At 37.5% G+C, this 21,105-nt stretch overlaps 3 protein-coding genes across 18 annotated transcripts in view; all 3 read left to right on the top strand.

Moving 5' to 3' along the window:
* LOC111320180 (uncharacterized) overlaps positions 1 to 6,790 on the top strand; it is a 37,483-nt gene extending 30,693 nt beyond the window's left edge. For 14 of the 16 annotated variants that reach the window (XM_088738708.1, XM_088738707.1, XM_088738706.1 and 11 more), the window contains 2 exons: positions 53 to 4,756; positions 5,317 to 6,790. In XM_088738708.1, coding sequence (XP_088594834.1) covers positions 53 to 4,062 — 4,010 coding nt within the window. In that variant the 3' untranslated portion in view covers positions 4,063 to 4,756; positions 5,317 to 6,790. The remainder of the gene's footprint in view (positions 1 to 52; positions 4,757 to 5,316) is intronic. The other 2 variants (XM_088738709.1, XM_088738710.1) reach the window with 2 other exon arrangements.
* An 826-nt stretch (positions 6,791 to 7,616) lies between these two features.
* LOC148719618 (solute carrier family 4 member 11-like) lies at positions 7,617 to 20,141 on the top strand. Its single transcript, XM_088739116.1, has 17 exons — positions 7,617 to 7,777; positions 7,937 to 7,971; positions 8,586 to 8,725; positions 8,817 to 8,980; positions 9,367 to 9,505; positions 9,753 to 9,840; positions 10,608 to 10,666; positions 11,134 to 11,284; positions 11,340 to 11,424; positions 14,023 to 14,096; positions 14,910 to 15,111; positions 15,391 to 15,497; positions 15,789 to 15,954; positions 16,405 to 16,578; positions 16,964 to 17,159; positions 17,628 to 17,797; positions 18,663 to 20,141. The coding sequence occupies exons 1-17, from the start codon at positions 7,617 to 7,619 to the stop codon at positions 18,724 to 18,726; spliced, it is 2,175 nt and encodes a 724-aa protein (XP_088595242.1). The 3' UTR covers positions 18,727 to 20,141.
* LOC148719619 (uncharacterized) lies at positions 11,431 to 13,811 on the top strand. Its single transcript, XM_088738806.1, has 2 exons — positions 11,431 to 12,538; positions 12,632 to 13,811. The coding sequence occupies exon 2, from the start codon at positions 12,853 to 12,855 to the stop codon at positions 13,540 to 13,542; it is 690 nt and encodes a 229-aa protein (XP_088594932.1). The 5' UTR covers positions 11,431 to 12,538; positions 12,632 to 12,852; the 3' UTR covers positions 13,543 to 13,811.
* Positions 20,142 to 21,105: the final 964 nt, after the last annotated feature.

Below are 21,105 nucleotides of genomic sequence, written 5' to 3' on the forward strand. Positions count from 1 at the left end.
AAACATGCAAAATGTAAGAGTTGTTTTTAACAAACTTATTCTTCAATTTTAGGCTATTGCCTTGCTATTGTTTGCAGTCTTCTAAAACAAGAATACAAAAAACGATCTCAGTTGAAACCACTCTTCTGGGATAACACCATTCAGCTGCCTTTGGAAGATGTTTACACAAGATTAAAAATTTTGTCGAGGAGGAAACGAGACTTCCAGCTGGAAAACAATGAAGTGAGCATGTTTGAAATTTTCAAAAATGGAAACGATACCATTGTGCTTGTAGAGGGGAGTCCAGGAATGGGTAAGACAACTTTTTGCCTTAAAATTGCTCATGATTGGGCTATTAGGGTAATTTCAGAGCTGGATTCCTTTCCTGAATTTGAAGTAGTTTTACTGCTTAAATGCCGGGACATTCACGGAGACATAAAAGAAGCCATTGATGAACAACTTCTACCGAAATGTACTTCAGAAGCTATCAAGAGAGAGCTTTTTGATTATATTGAAGATTTCCATTACCAAAAAAAAGTTTTGATTATTCTGGATGGTCTCGATGAGTTACCCAAGATGGTAGAAAGTGATGTGGATAGCTTGCTTCAAAAACAGATTTTTCCATTTTGCTATATCTTAGCCACCAGTCGCCAGGAAAGAGGAATTGTTGTGCGAAAAAAGGTGGACTTTGATCTTCTTTTACAAATTGAAGGCTTTAGAAGAGAAGATGCTTTTGATTATATAAGAAAGCATTTTAAGAATGCTGGTCCTGAGCATGTGTTGAGAGGAGAGAGACTCATTGCTGAAATCAGAGAAAAAACTTTCCTTGATGCGCTGTGGAACAATCCATTGAATTTGTTACTCCTTTGCATTGTGTTTGAGGACTACAAAGGAGAACTGCCATCTTATCGCACTGAACTTTACCAGATAATTGTTTGTTGCATTCTACGAAGATATTGTGCCAAGCATGATCAAGAGGCTTCTGTTGATGACAAAGCTCTAGTGGGGCTCTTTAAAGATAGTTTGCTAGTTCTTGGAGAGTTAGCTTGGAGATGCTTGGAAGAAGATCGATTTTCTTTTCGTGAAGAGGAGTTGGCAGAATTTGAATCTGCAAATGCGAATCTAGCAGCCCGGAAACTTGGTCTTGTGTTCAAGGAAGCCAGCGTGAGGAAGATAAACCCACAGCATGAGTATTTCTTCTTCCACAAGACATTTCAAGAGTATCTGGCTGCATTTTATTTAGCTAACAAGCTATTGATAACAGAGGTTGATTTTTTTGGGTCGCATTTAGACTTTTACCGCGATATTGCAGAGAGCTACAGACAAATGTTCATCTTTATGTCTGGCATACTGGGTGAGGATGCTGGTCTTCTTTTTGAACAGATTGGTAAGGAGCTAAAGGAAACAAAGTGGGACTGGCACTTGTGCTTTGAAGTATATGCCACTTTCTTTGTTGAATGTTTTAATGAGAGTAGAAATGATGAACAAGTGGCAATAGCTCTTTCCTCCTTTATTCCATTTCCACAGACCATGACCTTTGACTTATCAGATGAGGACTTATCAACAGGCGTTTCCATTGTTTTAAAAGCCTGTGGGAGTTTTTCACAGTTGCAACTTCCTGTTCATCTTGCACTAGAGTGTTCTAGGGTGGGTGGTTGTGACCACCTAGATGATGACGCACTAGCTGACATCATAGCATCCAACACACAGCTACAAACACTTTCCTTTTCTGGTTGTGTTTTAGAAGAGATTAGAGCTCTTTTGTGTAAAGCACTCACAGTAGACTCTACTTTACATTCCTTTACACTTGAGATAACTGAATGGATTTCTTCCTGGGAAGTTGATGATATCATTGAGAGCTTGGCTGAAAATAAAACCCTAACAACTGTAACTTTAAAATTGCCTTATGAGGTGTTAAAGAGTCGTGTAGCCATGCTTGGCAAGGGACTATCTGCCGAATCGCCACTTTCATCTGTTGTACTCGAGATTTTTGGTTCATGCAGGGAAACTGAAGCAGAAGATTTTAAAAAGATTTTATTGAACACATCACTTACGTCTCTGAGCCTTATTCTGTTTGGAGACGTGCAAGATTCAGTAATAACTTCTGTTAGTGAGGGACTTGTGGCAAATCCTTCACTGAAGTCTCTTGCACTGACATTTTATGGAAAACTTAGCAACACTAGTGTGGCTTTGTTAAAGGATGGCTTTCTAGGAAACAGGTCTTTGGAATCTCTGGAATTAAAAGTGTTTGGTGAGCTTCCTACAATTTGGGCAAATATTTCTAGGACTCTCCACTCTGCAGTAAAGTCAACTATGTCCTTTACATTGCATCCAAATGTTACTGGCATGGTAGGAACTTCACAGGTGGCTTGCCTTTGCCCAGTTCTGAATGAAAACCTTTTAGCTTCAAAACTCCACTCATTGGCTGTCAACATCTTGGGAGAGTTAGACTGCAGTGGGGCAAATGATCTTTGCAAAGGACTGATAGCCTCATCAGTTTCTTGTGTCACTTTGAATTTTAAGGAAAGAGTAACTGATAATGTTGCTAACTGTCTTTTTAAGCACTTGAACAAACTCAAAACCCTTTCAAAGTTGACTATTAGTATTCAGGGGGAGCTGATGGGGGACAGAAAGAACACTCTTGAAAGGCTATCACGGAACCAAACCTATCTATTTGCATTAAATGTTAGTGACTCATATTCAGGCAACAAGATTTGCAGAGAAGTTGGTTTATCTGCTGATGATTCCTCGTCACTTACACCTGTACTTACCAAAGTTAAGGATGGCTGTGTAACAAAGCTTAGTGTGAGCGTTAACAACCCTGACAGCATCAGTGGAAACTGGGGATCCACTCTCTGTGAGGGTTTGGCAAAAATTGAGTCTTTAACTACTTTGAGTCTGACATTTAACAACAGTTCCTTTATTAACAACATGGATGCTCTGTGGGATGCTACGGCAAAAAACAAGTCATTAACTACACTGAGCCTTACACTCAACAGCTACAATGAGTATGTGATGAGTGAACCCATAACCTGTGGTCTGAGTAATGGTTTGGCAAAAAACTCGTCATTAACTACACTGAGCCTTACTTTAAACGACGGCTGGGTATGGGAGAAAATGGTGGGCGATGATCTGAGTGACAGTTTGGCCAAAAACACATCACTAACTACACTGAGTCTTACATTCAACATCCAGAGTGACTCGAATATCGACCAACCCCTGATGAATTATCTGAGTTACGTGTTGGCAAAGAACATGTCACTAACTACACTGAGCCTTACACTCAACAACTACTGTGACAGTGACTGGGAGGGACACTTGATGTCTGATCTGAGTTATGGGTTGACAGAAAACATGTCATTAACTACTCTGAGCCTTACACTCAACAACTACAGGCACTATAAGGGATGCATGATCTCTCATCTGAATGAGGGGTTGACAAGAAACATGTCATTAACTACCCTGATCCTTACACTCAACAACTACAGGCACTATAAGGGATGCATGATCTCTCATCTGAATGAGGGGTTGACAAGAAACATGTCATTAACTACCCTGATCCTTACACTCAACAACCACAGGAACTTTAACGGATGCATGATCTCTGGTCTGAGTGACAGGTGGACAAAAAACATGTCATTAACTACACTGAGCCTTACACTCAACAACTACAGGAACTTTAACGGATGCATGATCTCTGGTCTGAGTGACTGGTTGGCACAATACATGTCATTAACTACGCTGAGCCTTGCAATCAACAACTACTCCTCCTTTGATGGAGACCTGACCGATGGTGTAATTGATGGTTTGGCGAATAACAAGTCATTAACCACCCTTAGTCTTACACTGAATGACCACAGTTACAGGCCTAATTCATGTTTCCATGCTCTGAAGAATGCTTTGGTGAAAAATACATCAATAGTTACCTTGAACTTAACACTCAGTAACTACAATAACTTGTATGAAGACTGGATACATGAACTGGCTGATGCTTTGGCAAGAGACACATCTTTATCTTCAATTAGCCTGGAACTAAATGTCTTCAGTGAAAGAAATTCAAACTCTGAGAGTTCTTTGGTTTAAAGAGCAGCACATTATTTATTATCCTTTCATGAATGGTGTGAGTATCAGAAGTGCCTTTTAAATGTTTGGTTAGTCTGTGATCACAGTTACCACAGGATGAATGTTGGAAACCTGATCTGGCTTTGGTTTGGTAAAGAGAGCAACATTAACTACAACTCTGCTAAACCAAACAAACTTTCAGTATTAATACAACTAGAAACAAGGGTCTGATTTTGAAGTTCTCCTGGTTCAAAACATGCTCCAACTTTAATGAGATGAAGGTGGCTGGCTGGATGTGATCTGGAATTTTGGCAAAGGGATTAGAGTGACATGAACTTGTTTTAGTTCAAAAGGAGAACCAGCTGCTGTGCAGTGAGTGAAGACTGGTTTATTGATCTTGTTGTACACTCTGTGAAGCAGTGACTTTGACCACTCTGGGATTGAAAAGTAAGAGCAGCAGTAATGCAGGGACAATATTCTGAGGACACTTGGTAGAGTTTACTTGTAAGTGGTTCATTTCAATTTGATCAACAGTTAGCTAATGGAGAGTGTTTATTCTGTACAAAAATAATCTTTTTGAAGACTAGAATGAGTCCTCATTAGAGTTATCTCTATCACTCATCTTAGCTTCCATTGACAACTTGTACCAGGCAATATTACCACAAAAGAAAGGATTCTTTGCTTGAAAGACCCAAGCACTTGGGATGAAATCAAGGTAAGACTTTTGGTTACTCAAAATCTGAAACATTTAATTTAAAAAGTAGATTTATATTGATTTTATTTAATAAATCAACTAGCAAAAAATAAGTGACAATAACTGACAATAATCTTTACTAAGTGACAATAAAACTCGAAAAAGAATGTTTAACTGAATTCATTTTTAGAATCGGGACCACATTGAAGGAAAATAAAAGCAAAAAAAGAAAATTGTGGACATCCGGAGGATACTCTAGAACACGCCAATGGGAAAGTTTCAATTTCTAAAATGTGTGCATATATGTGTTAATTTTGTGATGAGAAAATGACTTTGTTTGTCTTCATTGATGAGAAGATTAAATGTCTGGTCCTAAATTCAAATGCATCAAAGCTTTGTTTATGGAGAAAACAATTATAACTTCTGCTAAGTTATGAGTTCTGCTTCTGAAAATTTAAATGCTCAGTATAGAGGTTGAAAGCTCAATTTTTGTTAAATTAAATGTGGTGTCTTCACAGGTGTAGATATATTCTTCAGCAAACAAATACATTGAATTAATTAAGAATTATTGTGTTGTACAGATAAGTTGAACAGATCATTACATGTGTCTTGGCTGACAAGCCCCCTACAGGATCAAAGAGTATTGGTGAATTGTTTGACCAGTTATCATGGCAATCATCCATGTTGAATGGAACTGATCTTCAGACATCACGTGGTAGCAAACCATAAAGCAATGATGAGATGAAGACATAAGTGAGCAATGCTGTAGCTCTTTCTATACTGGGTGATTAGATACATTTAGGTGATCATATCAGTCTAGAAACTACTGCTGGCCTCTGAAGCCTACATTATGAGCAATATGTTATGTATTTGAAAGTGTGAGGAAGACATGTACAACTAGAGCAAACGTTTTGTACACACAAATTGATGAACCTCAAAAGAATCTAACAAACATGACAGACTCTAAGGAAGACTTCCTTGTCTTAATTGACTCAGGATTCTTTCAGAAAGAAATGTGTAATAGTCACCTCAATTTACTAATGTCTTGACGCAGGCACTTAGAAAAATATCCAGTGAATGTTATGTGCTTGGTTGAAACTCAGGTTGAAGTACACTGCTGTCGAGAGTGTTGGATTGTTCCTGAACTGATATGATCTCTGAACTCAAGTTAGGTCACCAACTCAAGATAATGTTTCATTAAAGATGGTTGATAGAGAATGTTAACTGAAGTCCTTTATTTGTGATAAAAATTTTTTCTATTTCAGTTGTTAATGTTTACTACAGATGGATATTAATTAACATATATATGTAGTCAAGAAAGAACAGTAAGAAAGAAATTTCTAAAGAGTTTCGTTAAGTTACAACTGTACATTGAAACTGCCTAATTGTGGTTAGAATTTGACCAGCTTTACATAGAATAATCAAGTGAATTCTGTGTCCATCTTTTGATGGAAAGCAAAGAAAACAGGATTTTGGCCCTTTCACTCCCAAGATCTCTGATCAGAAGAAATTCACCTTTCTGTCTGCCATATAATTCTGGTTATGTTAGTTCAGAGAATTTGGTATAGGATCAACCACTAATTTAAATTTTTCTTGATTCTCACCACTTGCCTTTGTGACATTGTAATTGATATTGTAGGGATAAATTCTATTTTTTTTCACTCCTGGAAATTGAAGGGTTGAGATCATCAACAGGTTCAAAACCTTGTTTTCTTGTTACATATGATACTTAAGAAGGTGTGGAAAACTTTTTTGAGGCATTCCTAACTCATTCATCTGGTTTCTTTTCCAGTTTATCATGATTTGACTTGTGATGTGTAAATAATTTGGTTACTTGAGTTCAAATTCGTTGAACTCGAGATTTTGTAAATAATTTCATTTTGTCTTGAAGATGAAAGGTTACAGCTCTACGAATTTTTAGCAACTTCCATTTATGGCTGGCACCTCAACTGCTCACACACTTTGCAAGTACAAAGAGTTTTCAATTTCCCTTTATTTATTACATTTCATACCATTAAAGTTCTTTTTAGAAATAAAGTATCTTTTTAAACCATCCATTGTTGTAGGTCTTGGATTCTTAGCTTTAAACTTTATTGTTTACGGTATCTGGAAACATGTTCTGTCCATAAGTTAGGAGAGGGGCTGTTTTTTTTTTTCTGTTTTTCTCTGGTGAGAAATGTGAATTTTGAAATCTGAAAGGGGGGATTCAGTCATTCAAAGCAATGTGATTTCATATGTTGCTCCCATTTTTTGCAAGCGTATTGGTTCAAAGTTTTGATTTAATCATTATAGTGAATATGCCTCATCGAGTTGTTGAGAATCTTTTTTACTTCAGTGAAACTTGTGTTAACCAGTCAGACCTTTTTTCAACTTTATTTTTACTTGACCTAAGGTGGTACAGAATGTGTAATTGTATTACTTTTGCAAAAGGAGATTGGAGATTCTAAAACCTTTTTCTTTTGTACCAAGTAACATGCTATTACTGGTCAAATATCAGAAACGGTCACCGTACTTCCTTTAATTAGCCCCTACGTTCAAATTACAGAAATAAGCGTTCTTTCTCGAATAGGAACCAGTAGGAACCCACCCCCACCCCCCCCCCCCCCCCAGGCATTAGAAAGCACCCTTCTCCCCCTTACCGCTCCCCCTTGGAAGATACAGCACTGGAATAGACAAGATTTTTCTTCGATAACCAGGATACTTCTCCAATGTTCTGTCACATGAATCCGTTGTATTGTTGTGATGTGTGTCATCTGCCTCCGTTGGACCCTCCGAGATGTGACAGGTTGAATCGTTGGTCACGCAGAATCACGCAATCCTGAAGACTAGTTAGCTCGTCAGAAGACCCTCACGTGTAGATTATTTTCCGACAAACACGAAGATGGCTGGACACTTGGAGTTTCTTATCGTGATATCCTCTCTTTTTGTTATCGTAGGGGCTACTGTTCCTTACAAGACAGCTTATTTTGAGCAAGATCTCGATCACTTCAACTTCGTTCAAGCCAATAAGGTTACGTTTAAGCAGCGGTATTATCTACACAGGTATTTATTGAAGCGTTGTAACCATAATTTCTGACACGGATGGAGCTTTGGAGGTGAAGCTACACAGTTCCGATTATTATGTCAGAGAACATGGTTAAATTGTATAGCTCTCTTTTTCAAGTTTTCTTTAGTATATTTATGAAGTTTACTTTCTGTTAGATTGCATAATCTGTTGGAACAAATAATCATCGAAAGTAAACCACCACTCTCTCTTTCTCCCACTCTTTATTGTCGATGAAAATTACTTGGCCCAGCTGAATCTTAGAAATATGCGTTACCTCTGAGCATATTTTAGCAGAACTCTATAGTTAAATACTTCAAACTGATACAAAAGTCTGGGAAGTTAAGTAATGCGTCGATCACGTGGAAGCTTTAACATCCCCTTTGCTCAACACTCCCCCCGCCCCGTGCGGCAGTTGATCGAACTTTTGAAGATTGGTTCGTTCAAACCACCACCCCCCCTTCTGGGCCAGAGGTTTCATTGTGCGATCAACAAATGTTGTAGAATTTAGCAAAGTCATGTGTTAGTGTTTGTGGCTGCTGTTGGGTTTTTTCAGGAGGAGGCACCCATAAAATGCAACCAATTTCATTAGGCTCTGCCGATATTCTTATACTTGTGCTGAAAAGAAAGAGAAAATGTAAGAAATCCTTGAAGTGAAAAAAAGGAAATAAGTAGTTCCATCCACCCTCTCCATAGTTCACATTATATCTTTTGTACTCCTTGAAGCACCAGCTTGTTAACTCCTCACAGTATGGAGAACTTTTGAGTTTTAATCATTTGTTAAGCTCAGTGTCCATGTTTCCACAGAGATCAATACTGGGATGAACAAGGACCACTTTTTTTTTTACACTGGCAATGAAGGACCAATAACTGGTTTCTGGGAAAACTCGGGCTTTGTTTTTGAAGCAGCTCAGAAGTTCAGTGCTTTGGTGGTGTTTGGAGAACATGTGAGTATACAAGGATGCTTTGTGATAACGTTGAATTGTTGGTGCTCTGATCTCTTGTTATTTATTGTGCTCTGTTGTCATTCCCTTTCAGAGATACTACGGAGAATCCCTTCCATTTCGTTCGTCCTCATTTGATCTCGACAAAGTTGGTTACCTTTCAATGGAGCAAGCCCTTGCAGACTATGCAGTCCTGGTGACTGACCTTAAGATTCAGTTCGAGGCGACAGAGAGTAAAGTTGTGGCATTTGGTGGCAGGTACATTGTAATAGAACTTGACAAAGAAATGTTTTGGCAATTGTGATCACCTGCATCGAAAGCATGGCAAGGAGTTTAAACTCTGTGCCAATAGCAATATTCCAGTCTTTGTTTCCATTCAAAATGTGAATATTTGAACAGCCAAGAACAAGAGAAAATTCCTAGTATTTGGAATTGTGTCAGAAAAGGATTAAATTTTCGAAGTGAATTTATATGCGGACAAATGAGCACCATAAATGCGGTATTCTTCGACATACAAAAAAACCAAATTAAGGAAAATGAAGACCTTTCTTGAAGACCAAGAAGAGGGATTGATGTAAGACTCATTAAACTTAATTTAATGAGGTATTCTGCATCACTATCTGTCCTTGGTCTATTTTTTCCAGTTATTGTGGAATGCTAAGTGCTTACATGAGGTTGAAATATCCAAATGTGATTGATGCTGCCTTGGCAGCCAGTGCTCCAATTTACATGGTCACTTTCCAAGGAAGTGAAAGAGACTTTTTCTTCAGTGCAGTAACAGAGGTAAAGAAAGGAGACTGAAAATTATTTCTCTCTCCTGGGATATGTAATGGAGGATAGTGAAAATGCCATTTAGTTATTGATTTAATTTTTAGAAATTCTCGCTCTATTTTAATGATGTTAGTAAAAGAAAAACTTCTTTCATTAACTACAGCTGCAAAACTATCATAGCTGGACTTTTGTCACGTTCTAGTTAATTTTAAAACAAATAGGTGTTTCAATTGATTTAATTGTATTGTTTGTTTCTAAGGACTTTTTAAATGCTGATGCCAATTGTCCAGGTTATGTTATTACAGCCTTTGAAATGATTGAGATGCTGAAAAATCAAGGTGCAGAAGGTAAAATGAATCAGAGTTAGATGTAGGAAACCCATGGAATTGCTGAACGCTTAAAATCTAATGAACAATACAAAAACTAGAAAATAGGTTATAAAATGTGTTTTCAGAACACTAAATTCTCTTTACAATTTAAAACGAAATGTGTAGCAACTCAAAGAGGGTTTTGGAAATGAAGGGGTTTACATCTTCCACTCTCTTCAGGTTGGAAATTTGGAATGTTGGTGTAAAGCAAGGGACTAGGGAACCAGGGGAATACTGTCATAGTGAAAGATGAGTATGCAGCATTATGAAAGGAGGCAATTGCTTCATTACTGTACTGTCGGGCGGCAAGGACGACTCAGTGAACAACGTGAACAATCTTTATTTCCAAACTCGAGCATGAGGAGCTCGCTCTAAGTAACTACAACGTGATGCCCGAGCCCGTATGTAGTTTCTCTCAGAGCGGGTCTAAGTATGGGTGACAGGCCAACAGTACCATCCTCTTTCCCTAATATTAAGGAGTGCTTTTAGAAAGCTTTTAAATAAAGCAAGTGTCAAAAGCAAAACCTAATTTCTTTTAATTAATTGATCTTAAAACATGGGTGCATATAACAAGGAGCTGGATAACTCATTTCATGTGGCAGGTACATGGATTTTTGTGTAAATGACATAGCAGTAGTTACAGTTTGTTTCAAATTGATGTTGTATAATTATCTGGAGACCAATAGTTCTGGTCTAGAGTTATAATTCAACTTTCATTTATTTGATCAACTGTGTTCATTTTATAGGACTTGCTGAACTCTCAAAGATATTTAAACTCTGCAAACCACTAAAGTCAACAGAACAGGTAAGGGATAAAGGGTGAAAGTTTCTAAAGAAACTGTAGTGCTGTGTTGGTGGAGGTAACAAAGTAATTTGGTTACATCAGCTAAGTTGGAATAGAAACTTGGCCACTGTATCAAGTTGAAAAGCTGACGTTTCAAGCGTTAGCCCTTTGTCAGAGCGAATGACAAAGGGCTAACGCTTGAAACGTCACCTTCTTAGCTCATTACAGTGGGCAGTTTACAATTTCAACGTAGTTGATAGAACAGAAAAAACAGGTAAGGATTATGTGATCACCTTCACTCAAAACCTATCATGGTTGTCAAGTGTATGATTACTCAAGTTGCAGGGAGCAAGAGTTTTTGACTCTACTGTAACTACCGGTCAGCTTATTTTCTACATAAGTGCTATCCTCCTCCGTTTCGCTCACTTTTTGATTCCTCTCATCCATTTATTGTTTCATCAATTATTTATTTTCTGTTTTCATTTTAGATCCCTCACATGTTAGGTTGGATTCGGAATTCTTTTACAACCCTAGCTATGGGTGATTATCCTTACCCAACAGACTTCCTGGCTCCACTCCCTGGGCATCCTGTGAACTTGGCATGTAAAATGATGGCAAATGCATCATCGAAGGTTGAAGGTCTGGCTGAGGTCACAGCTTTAGTCTACAATGGCACTAATGGAACACTGACTTGCCTTGACCCAGATACAGAGTACATTGAATGTGCTTACCCCACAGGGTGTGGTGTGGGTCCAGACAGCCTTGCATGGGACTATCAGGTATTGGATTGCATCCTAGTTGTTCAGCTCAGTAGTTCAGCAATTGGTTACAGTAACCATGGTTTCCATGGGATGTAGGAACTGTGCTTCATCTCTAAAGCAACCAGTTCAAACTATGACGGAGTTACAGTAACTGGCAATCTGTGGTCTTTTCTTACACTTAGGAAGCACGGAAAGCCGTAAAAATCTTGAACAAAAGTTCATCTTTCAAACTGGCAGTCTAAATCCCACAGGGATCAACAAACGCTTTTCATTCCACTAATTTATTCTTGTTTTTCTCGTTGCCATGTTCCCACCAATAACGTAGCTCCATTTTCTGCCTTTAAAAGCACACACAACCCACAATTCCTCTATTCGCTCCGACGAAGGGCTAACCCTCGAAACGTCAGCTTTTGTAATCATTACAGTGGGCAATTTACCATTTCAACTTTGTTGATATATCTGAATTATATCCTTATGTTGAATTGATAATCCATCAAACTCATGACAAAGTAAAGCACAGCTCAGTCAACAACACGCTGACGACTATTCGTGAGAGATTTTGGATTCTACGAGGGAGACAGGCAGTGAAGCGCGTGCTTAAACGTTGTGTTACTTGTTGAAGACTCGAAGGTCTGCCATACTCAAGCTAGAATACGGACTCTAAGTAGTCAGGACGGCAACGCCACAGAAGACGTCGATTTGAAAATGAGTTTCTACTTTTAGTTAGAATTTCCAAAATGGCTGCATGTGTTTACCGTCTCATAGGGCGCCAGACCTCAAACTCAACATAACGCATAAAAGCAGTGTTGAGTTCCAAATGTAAATTAAAATAATTTGCTTCTGCGGTTTCGCTTTGCAGACAACGCAGATTTTGGTGATTTCTCGTTGTTGTTTTGCAAAGGACGGCTAAGAAATGTACAAAGTTTTAAAACGCACGTGCTGGGCTATTGTTCTCCCAATTAGATCTATTGTTTTTCCACATTCTCGTTGCCGTAGCCATCATGATTTGCTTAAAGTCCCTCTGATTTACCAAGCGTTAGCATCTCCGAAGATCCACCATTTACTCTTACTGGAGTAGACTTTGCGGGTCCTCTTTTCGTACGTGGTAATTCGACTACTGAAAACGACAACAGTAAGTGCTATATTTGTTTATTTTCATGCGCTTCAACGAGACCTGTACACCTTGAACTTACACCAAATCTCACTGTTGAGTCTTTCCTGTTAGCGTTTTGCCGGTTTACAAGTCGTCGGGGACTGCCTGCAACTCTAATGTCCGATAATGGAAAAACATTCTGAGGATCCGCAAAGGAAATTGTCAAGATTGCACGGTCGAAAGAAGTCTTGCGTTACTTAGCCATCAGTTGTGTCAGCTGGAGATTTATTACTGAGAAGGCCCCTTGGTGGGGAGGCTTCTGGGAGAGATTAATCCAGAGCGTCAGGCATTCTATGAAAAAGTCACTTGGCAGAACCACCTTAAGCTACGCTGAGTTAAACACCTTGCTTGTCGAGATCGAATCGGTCGTTACCTCAAGACCTCTGACCTACATGGAGGTTGATCAAGATGGCATGAGTTACACACTTTCCCCTTCGTACCTAATCAATGAGCGACGGGTAACCAATACTGCGAACGACAGTCATTTTGAGGTCATCAGCAGCAACGAATCGCTTACACGAAGAGCAAGACATCATCGCCACCTTCTTTGCCAATTTACTGACCAATGGAGAAAAATCTATCTGTTGAATCTTCAAGAGAGACACGCACAAGTCACAAAGAATCGAAAGGGAGCTGATATAGCCATCGGAGATGTAGTCATTCCTAAGAACGATACATCAAACAGAATGTTCTGGAAATTAGCTAAAGTGGAAGAACTTTTGCCGGGAAAGGATGATGACATCCGAGCTGCTATTATCAAATTTTCAAGTGCAGATCATATTCCTTGTCTGTTAAAACGAAGTGCCAAACATTTGTTTCCACTTGAAGTCAACAGCAACAATGACATTAATCAAATCGAAGAGTATGGAGCCGAACCGACGAGCGGTTCTTCTGTTTGTGACACTCCCAACACTTCTGCGAACACTACACCACGTCGCAATGCTGCGATGAGGGGTGAACTCATGCGAAGATCTCATACTTAATACAAAATTGCATTCAAATTTTTCTATGTTTGTTTACTAATGTAACCCAAACCGGGGGAGTGTGTCGTGAAACTTATTAGCTCTCATAGGGTTTTGTTTTCTGTTTTGTTTGTACAGAGTTCAAAGGACGTTTATGATTGACAGTTGATCACGAGGCTTTTAAATTAATTACTCATGTGCTTTCTGATTAAGGACAGTTGTGAATACGAGTCATCGAATAAACATGTTAAATAATTATTCGACAAAATGTATTTTTCGTCATGAAAGCCCCCAGCAAATTCTAAATAAACATTGTTTAGTCTGGGTGCCATACAACAAACCACTTACCAATCTCATTTGCTCAAGCTGTATCATGGAATATTAACCCTTGGTCTGAACTGCCACATCTTTGGGCCAATATTTCCCAGTACTGCTGGTGAGTTCAGTTTGTGAGAAGTCAATAGCATAATTGTTTGGTTTTTTTTTTTTTTTTTTTTTTAGATCGACAGAGGAAATTTTTGCTTTGTTCATCTCACTTGCATTTACAGTAGATGCCATCAGTAGCATCATCAAAGGTGCTGATAATAATTACTCTAAAAAAAGTAAAAGTTATTGTTCATCATTCTGGATTGGTGAGAGTGTCTCTGGGAACACAGCAGTTGAATGTCTATACATGCAAAAATGGCAAGGTGGTGCATTTCCAGGGTATCAGTTCAAGTTGATTTAAAAGAGTTGAATGCACAAAACGCAAACCCTTATGTCATGGTATTTCGAAATAATATCACTATTTTGAGTTAGTGTATGACCTAAGGGTAAGACAAAAGGATTCCTTGTTTTTTTTTTCCCTAATGTTTCAATTTTTCTTTATGCATTTTGCCTGAAAGGGCTGTTTCCAAAGTTTTCCTAAGAAATGTTTTGAATGAAATTGGCATGCTGCTGGCCAAAATTGATTTCCTTATGCTTGCCTGATGTTTAACCAATGTGATGTCGGTGTGTATGTGTGTGTGTTTGTGTATTTGTAAACTATGTGTCTATAGCATAATTAACCCTTTACATCCTAACATCAGTATGATTATTCTCTATACTGCTTGTTCTCTATTCATTCCCTAATGTACTTACTGGGAAGATTTGTCTAACAATCAAGAGCTTCTTGGGTTTAAGACCATTTCCTTTATTTTGAGTATTGGATTCAGGGGTGATACTGTTGGGTGAAATTAAATGCTTATTGTTTTTAAGGGTTACAGAGTTTTTGACCGTGAAGTAATAATGAATGAATGACCAATGTGGTGTTGTTATGATTGTGTTTTTTCATCTGCTAGTTTTTTTTAGAAGGAAAATTATGGGAGTTGTTTGGTAAGTTGTAACTTTCACTTAAATCTTCTCAACAGAATACTCAAGTCCTCACTGTACAAGTTTAAGTTCCTGTTGGAACTCATCATCTTGTGTTGTTGGCCAGGGGATTGCTGATAACTTCACTCATGATCAGGTCCCAGATGTATCAGTTTGTAGCAGAGAGGGAGGTCTCTCCTATGCTGTTACAAGCTTAGGAACAGTTTGGATTGGTGTAGCACTCTACAATTTTCGCAAGAGGTTAGTAACTATAGGGTAATTTTTTTAACATTTAATTTGCACGAGAGTAAAGCTGAATTGTCCTTCTATCATGAGAATGATTTGCTGTTTTATAACAAGACAAAAGTTTAACAACTAGAACTTTCTTGCAAAGCACTGCATGCTGCAAATTAGATACAATTTTCATAGCCTTAGCATTCTTTACCAAGAATGAAATTGTTTCTGTGAGGCAATTAAATGTGGCTTTTGTTTTAAATATGTTCAATTATTAATTGATGGACTTGCTAATTCAATTTTCAGCCCATTTCTTGATGCTGGAAAGAGAGAGGCACTGGCTGGTTATGCACTTGTGGTGGCCGTACTTGTCGTGTCTTTTATTGCTTCATTTTTTGTGCTAGATATTGATAGTAAGTATTGCACAATAAGAGCAGGAAGTGTCATTATTTCTGTGATATTTACTCGTTCTATTCTAAAGAACTGATGTAGGTGATAGTGAAGAATAACAATCAGGTTCTGGAATTCTACTTAAAGATCACATTATTATCATCATGTCATAACAATTGTATTATAATGAAAAACTTGTCTTAAAACAACCTTACTTTGGTTATTCATAGTTTTTAAAATATATAAAGAAGGAAGACTACCCAATATCTAATTAGTTTGGTGGTAACTCTCTTATTCTTCATGATTTTTCACAGATTACAAGTTTGAATCAAGCAGCACATTTTCATTTACTGTTGCTCCATTTCACAAGCTCACTTGGGGTGCAGTGTTTGCTGGACTTGGGTTAGGGTTCTCCCTTTCTCTGTTGTTTTTCATGGATCAGAATATTTCAAGTGCCATGGTTAATAATCCTAGAAACAGGTACATAGCATTGATAAAGAGATCCTACATTATGATTAGGCTGTAGTCCATTCCACATTTTTCTTTTCTGCCCACTATCATGGCAATGCTCTCATTATTTAATTTGTTTTTCATTTGGTTAAAGTTAGTGTGTTCACTAAAACCTTTTACTTGAAAAAAGGTGCAAGTGTCCATGAGACATTGATGACAGGGTTTCACTCTAATGACCTACAAGCCAACAGCAGGCATTTATAACTAAAAGAGTACACAAGATTGCATTACCAGATAGTTGATGAGCCTTACAAAGCCTCAGGTTTATTATTAAGACTATTAAGAATAGCAAAGCATGATAGTATTGATTTCAGCTGTATTTTCAATACATGATTTAATTTCTTATTTTTAACCCAGTCACTTTTACTATCTACCAAGCAGTGCTGAGGAGTCATCAAATTTAACTTATTTTTTTATTAGACTGAAGAAAGGCAGTGCATATCATTGGGATTTACTTGTTGTAGCTGTAGTCAATAGCTTTCTATCCATTTTTGGCCTGCCATGGGTACATGCTGCCCTACCTCACTCCCCATTTCATGTCAGGGCACTGGCAGATGTTGAAGAGAGAGTAGACAGAGGGCATGTGTTTGAAATGTGAGTTTGATAACTCCAGTGTACATAGCAAGAATTCTTTATTCAGTTGTTAGTTAAAAGGTTGACAGAAAAGTGTATAAATTATGTAAATTATGGTAGTGCAGTTGTACTATGGCATGAAATGTGAAAAAGGAGCAGAGAGCAATGTGAATACCTAACAGTTATTTTGCATAGCAGCCACTCTCTGAACTTCAAAAGCCAGTTGACTTCATTTGCCCTTAAATTTTTTGTTAGTCATAACTTTGAAAAGTTCTTCAACTGAATTGCAATCTATCCGTGGATTACAAATATTTATGCTTTTCCTTGGTTAAGTAACTGAAGGCTATTCGAGAATAAAAACGAATAAGAATTGATGATTGTCCATATGTTCTTTTTCCTTTTGCAGCATTGTCAAAGTTAGAGAAACAAGACTGACTGGGTTTCTCTCCAGCACTCTCGTTGCATTATCACTGTTAATGTTACCCATTCCTCTCACTCTAATCCCCACACCTGTCCTTGATGGCCTGTTTCTTTTTATGGCCATGACTTCCTTATATGGTAACCAGATGTTTGAAAGAGCATTGCTGTTGGTCACAGAACAGGTTGGTAGAAATCATACTCTTTTGTCACAGGGTTGTGCCTTAACAGAGTTTAGGTGTCACAGACAAGTTACATAATACGCCTGTGGGACACTTTGTGCAACTTTGTCATTGAAAGTGCAATTTTTCACTGCGCCCTGGATTTTGCAGATTTAGAGTGTCTAGGTAATTCTCTGAAGAGCACAACCCTGTGTGTGCTAATACTGTCTCTTTTCATGTATATCAAATTTTGTATTAATTCTGAAAGAGCATTATGTTTTTCCTCTCTTGATCTTGTGGTTCAACTCTATGTTGATTGGGACACAAATTTACATTATTTCATCAACTTAACTCCTATGTCATAAGAAATTAAATTTGGTGGTTGCAATTTATGACAATCCTCTCTTAATGATGAGTAAGTTTTTAATACTTAAATTCATTTCTAAAAGATCCGAAAATATGAGATTTATTGAAAGATATTTAATGTTATAGGCTGCCTATCCACCAAACCACTACATTCGACATGTGCCTCAGAGAAAGATGCACCTGTACACTGCTCTGCAGTTCTTACAGCTTGGTATTCTATGTGGATTTGGATTTGCCCCATTGCCATATCTTAAAATGGTGTTTCCTGTTCTACTCATGTTTATATTGCCAATCAGGTAAGAACAAATTACCATTATAATTAAGTTACATCTGTGGTTAAGCCTTTAATTACCATGAGTAACCAAGACATAATTTCTCCCTACAATATCAATTCAAAATGAAACAGATAAGTGATGAGAATAAAGACAAAATAATATAAATTGGGGGATTATTTGTTGATCCAAAACCAAATTCTTCAAACTAACATCAAAAGAATTGTATGGCAGACAGTAAGTAGAATAAGTAGTGAAATTTTGGGAGTGAAAGAGTTAAATAAAATGAGAAAGATAAAAATATTTTAAAACTTTTTCCTTGTGCCTAATTTTGAATCCTCCTTTAGGATTCAGACCCTCTTTAACTTCAGTTTTTGCAATAGATATTATTTTAGCAAAAATTTCAGTGGGACAAGATAAACCATAATGGTGTAAAAAAACACTGTCGTTTTTCGGAGTTATTCGCAATGTAATAGCTGAATGATTCAAAAACAGGATGGGGTACATCCAAAAAGATAATAGATTGGCTACAAGGTTCACTCAATGCTTTCTTGAATGTAATTCCAGAAGTTAAGTTTGTGCTCCTTGATGCAAAAAACCTCTTTGCAGGTCTACCATCTGAGTAGAGGAGAAATTGTTTGCAAGATTAGCCACACACAGCCTTTTGTATGTTGTGATTATGAGATGGTGTTAGACAATTTGTTGTGCAAAAGAGTGTGAACATATTTTAGCATGTTGGTGACATTTTTAATAACACAATCATGCTATCTTTGTTTATAAAGAGTGTATTAATGGTTATGTAGTACTGGGTCATTAACAAGCAATTAGAACTACAACTGTAACAACTTATTTGATAAAATTTAATGAAATCATGTCTTTAATTTTGCAGGCATCTTCTTGTTCCCAAACTGATCTCTTCAAAGTATCTTGAGGCTTTAGATGCTCACTTGTGAAAAGTGAATTATTCAGCTTTTTGAAAACAAACAGACAAATCAGAATAGTTCTTCAAGCATGCGGATGTTAGAACTATAGTATGTTTTTCTGGAACAGTTAACTTCTTAAGAGCTACACTTTAGAAGTAGATTTTGATTTATAATTGTTAACAAAACAAGCTGAGCTATGAGTAGGATAGTGATTTAACCAACAGAAGGCATTCTGGAGCAATTGCAGAGTACCCGGCCACCTTTGTCCACCTCATTTACCTGGGTTGAGAGGCTTTGAAGAACGAAGCATAACACAATAGAGGCTATTCTTATTCAATGACATGTAAATGAGTGGCCGGGTATTCTGCAATCTAGCTGGCATTCTATATCCTTGAAAGAACCTTAGATTACCCAGTACCTCATTTGATATTTACAGGACTTGGCATATTTTTTTTTGTGTGGGGGGGGGGGGACATTTAATTTTTGATGCTTTTTCTTATAAATGAACTTGATTTCAAGATTGTCTTCATAGTCAACCCATTTCCATGCTAATTTCTTATGAAGATGAATCACACTTTATAGTGACCTTTAGTGTCACTTTTTTTACTGCTTAGGTCTTAACATAATTTAGTCTGACATTCTTTACAAGTTGCCTGGAAATTAACGACATCTCCTTTGTGTCTGCTCTTTCTTCCGACAAAAATTTTTGATTAGAAATGGGAAAGAAGATTGTATGCCAGCACCACAAGCCATAAGATAACTGAAAAAAGAGAGAAAGTTTTATTTTCAATAAGTTCTCATCCTTTAACTTACAAATTTATTTGAATGTGTATTTATGCATTTTTTTTGTGTTGCTTAGATCAGGTTAAATTCAAGAATTTTTTCTCTACAAAGTACATAGTTCTGCTTCATGCAGATCTGTGAAATGTTTGGGTTTAGTTTAAAATTACAAAGCCATATTCTGAAAAGGTTATTTCACAAGTTTAAGGTTAGTCAGCTTTTGACAATGATAGTAGTGAAATGGCAACAAGTTTATCTCAAATATTGTATATGAAACTTTACTTAAACCATAGTTAGAAAGGTTAACAGAGATATACAAGTGTATAAATAAAAAATAAATTTACCACCTTCCAGGAACAGTTTAATACATATGAGTTATTGACCAATTGTGAGGTCAAGATAGCTGGATATTGGCTGAGTTATTTTTTCGCATTTTTGTCAACTGAGACAAAGTTGAGGTCCATAAAAACATAAAAAAGGAGGAGGCTAATCATCTGCTATCTTAACCAAACAAGCTTGGTCCAGTAAGGATTTATTATATGGGAAAAAGATTTCTTTTTATTATAAGAATCAAGACTTGCTTATTTATTTCAAGAGCTAGGAAAGAAAGCCAACTGTGTTTGTAGCTGAATAAACCCGTAAGAGTTGTTTATGTTTCCTTTAAATTTGACTGTCTTCTGCTACCTTTTGCTTTTCTGTTGCTGACAATATTAAAAAAAATTATGAAACTTTGTAGGTTTGCTCCATGCTGTTCCACACAGGGGTTATCTTGTGCGAGATCAAAGTGGCTAATTCAGAGCAGGCAAGATGCACCCATCTTGCTTGCTCAGGTAGCCAATCAGGACATGGGCTTCAAATTACCCACATGCAAATTAGCAGATAACCAAATTATTACTCCCAATTTCATGAGCAATTCTCAGTATTAATGATGAACTGTCTCTTTCATTTGTTGGAACATTCTTGGATGAGTGTCAGCATTTTAAGCCATTCATTTAACCGCATTCCAAAATCGTACCCCTTTAACCCTCCAGGGATTATCCGACATACTTTCTAATCCACCGTCCCGTAGTCCATTCTCCACACATCGTTGGAGACTTAAATCATGTGACCGACAGTCCATGTGACCAAGAGAAGTTACTACGCGGTTGGCACTGATCTCCATATTTCAGAATGACGTGACGTCATTCCCAATCTTCGTAACCCTCTTCGGAAGCGTTCGTCGAACGGCTTCCGGTTCATTCAAAACATGGCAGTTAGGGCAAAATACATTACCTTTTCTCAGAAATATAGGCGCTTGCCATTGCAAGTATAATGTGTCTCATTCTTTCGCCGAGGGAGCCAACCTTTACGACCTCCATGGTTTTTAATCGATAACATATAATGGCTCGGGTTTTCATCTTCAAGTACATCTTTTGCATAGACTTGTCAACAGACGATCGTGTGATAGTGGTTTTACATTAAAATGAAGTCAATAATAGGAGTCTGACTAAGATTGAAAACCTGTGATTATCAGCTCAAAACAAAAAAATGTGTTGGTCATTTTGAAGTATGGAATCGGCGCCATACATGAAACTGACGTTCCAATAATTTCCAAACGGTCGAGGAATGCCTGGAAAATTTCACCTTTTA

This window comes from Stylophora pistillata, chromosome 11, assembly GCF_964205215.1.
Source record: "Stylophora pistillata chromosome 11, jaStyPist1.2, whole genome shotgun sequence".
In the NCBI taxonomy this organism is placed as follows: Eukaryota; Metazoa; Cnidaria; class Anthozoa; order Scleractinia; family Pocilloporidae; genus Stylophora; species Stylophora pistillata.

Bases quoted from the DNA above. Each gene is read 5' to 3' on its own strand.
- LOC148719618 (XM_088739116.1), top strand. From the start codon at position 7,617: ATGGCTGGACACTTGGAGTTTCTTATCGTGATATCCTCTCTTTTTGTT. The intron at 11,285-11,339 runs GTCTGGCTGAGG...AACACTGACTTG, and splicing joins TGCATCATCGAAGGTTGAAG to CCTTGACCCAGATACAGAGT. The intron at 15,112-15,390 runs GTTAGTAACTAT...TTCAATTTTCAG, and splicing joins CTCTACAATTTTCGCAAGAG to CCCATTTCTTGATGCTGGAA.
- LOC148719619 (XM_088738806.1), top strand. From the start codon at position 12,853: ATGAAAAAGTCACTTGGCAGAACCACCTTAAGCTACGCTGAGTTAAAC.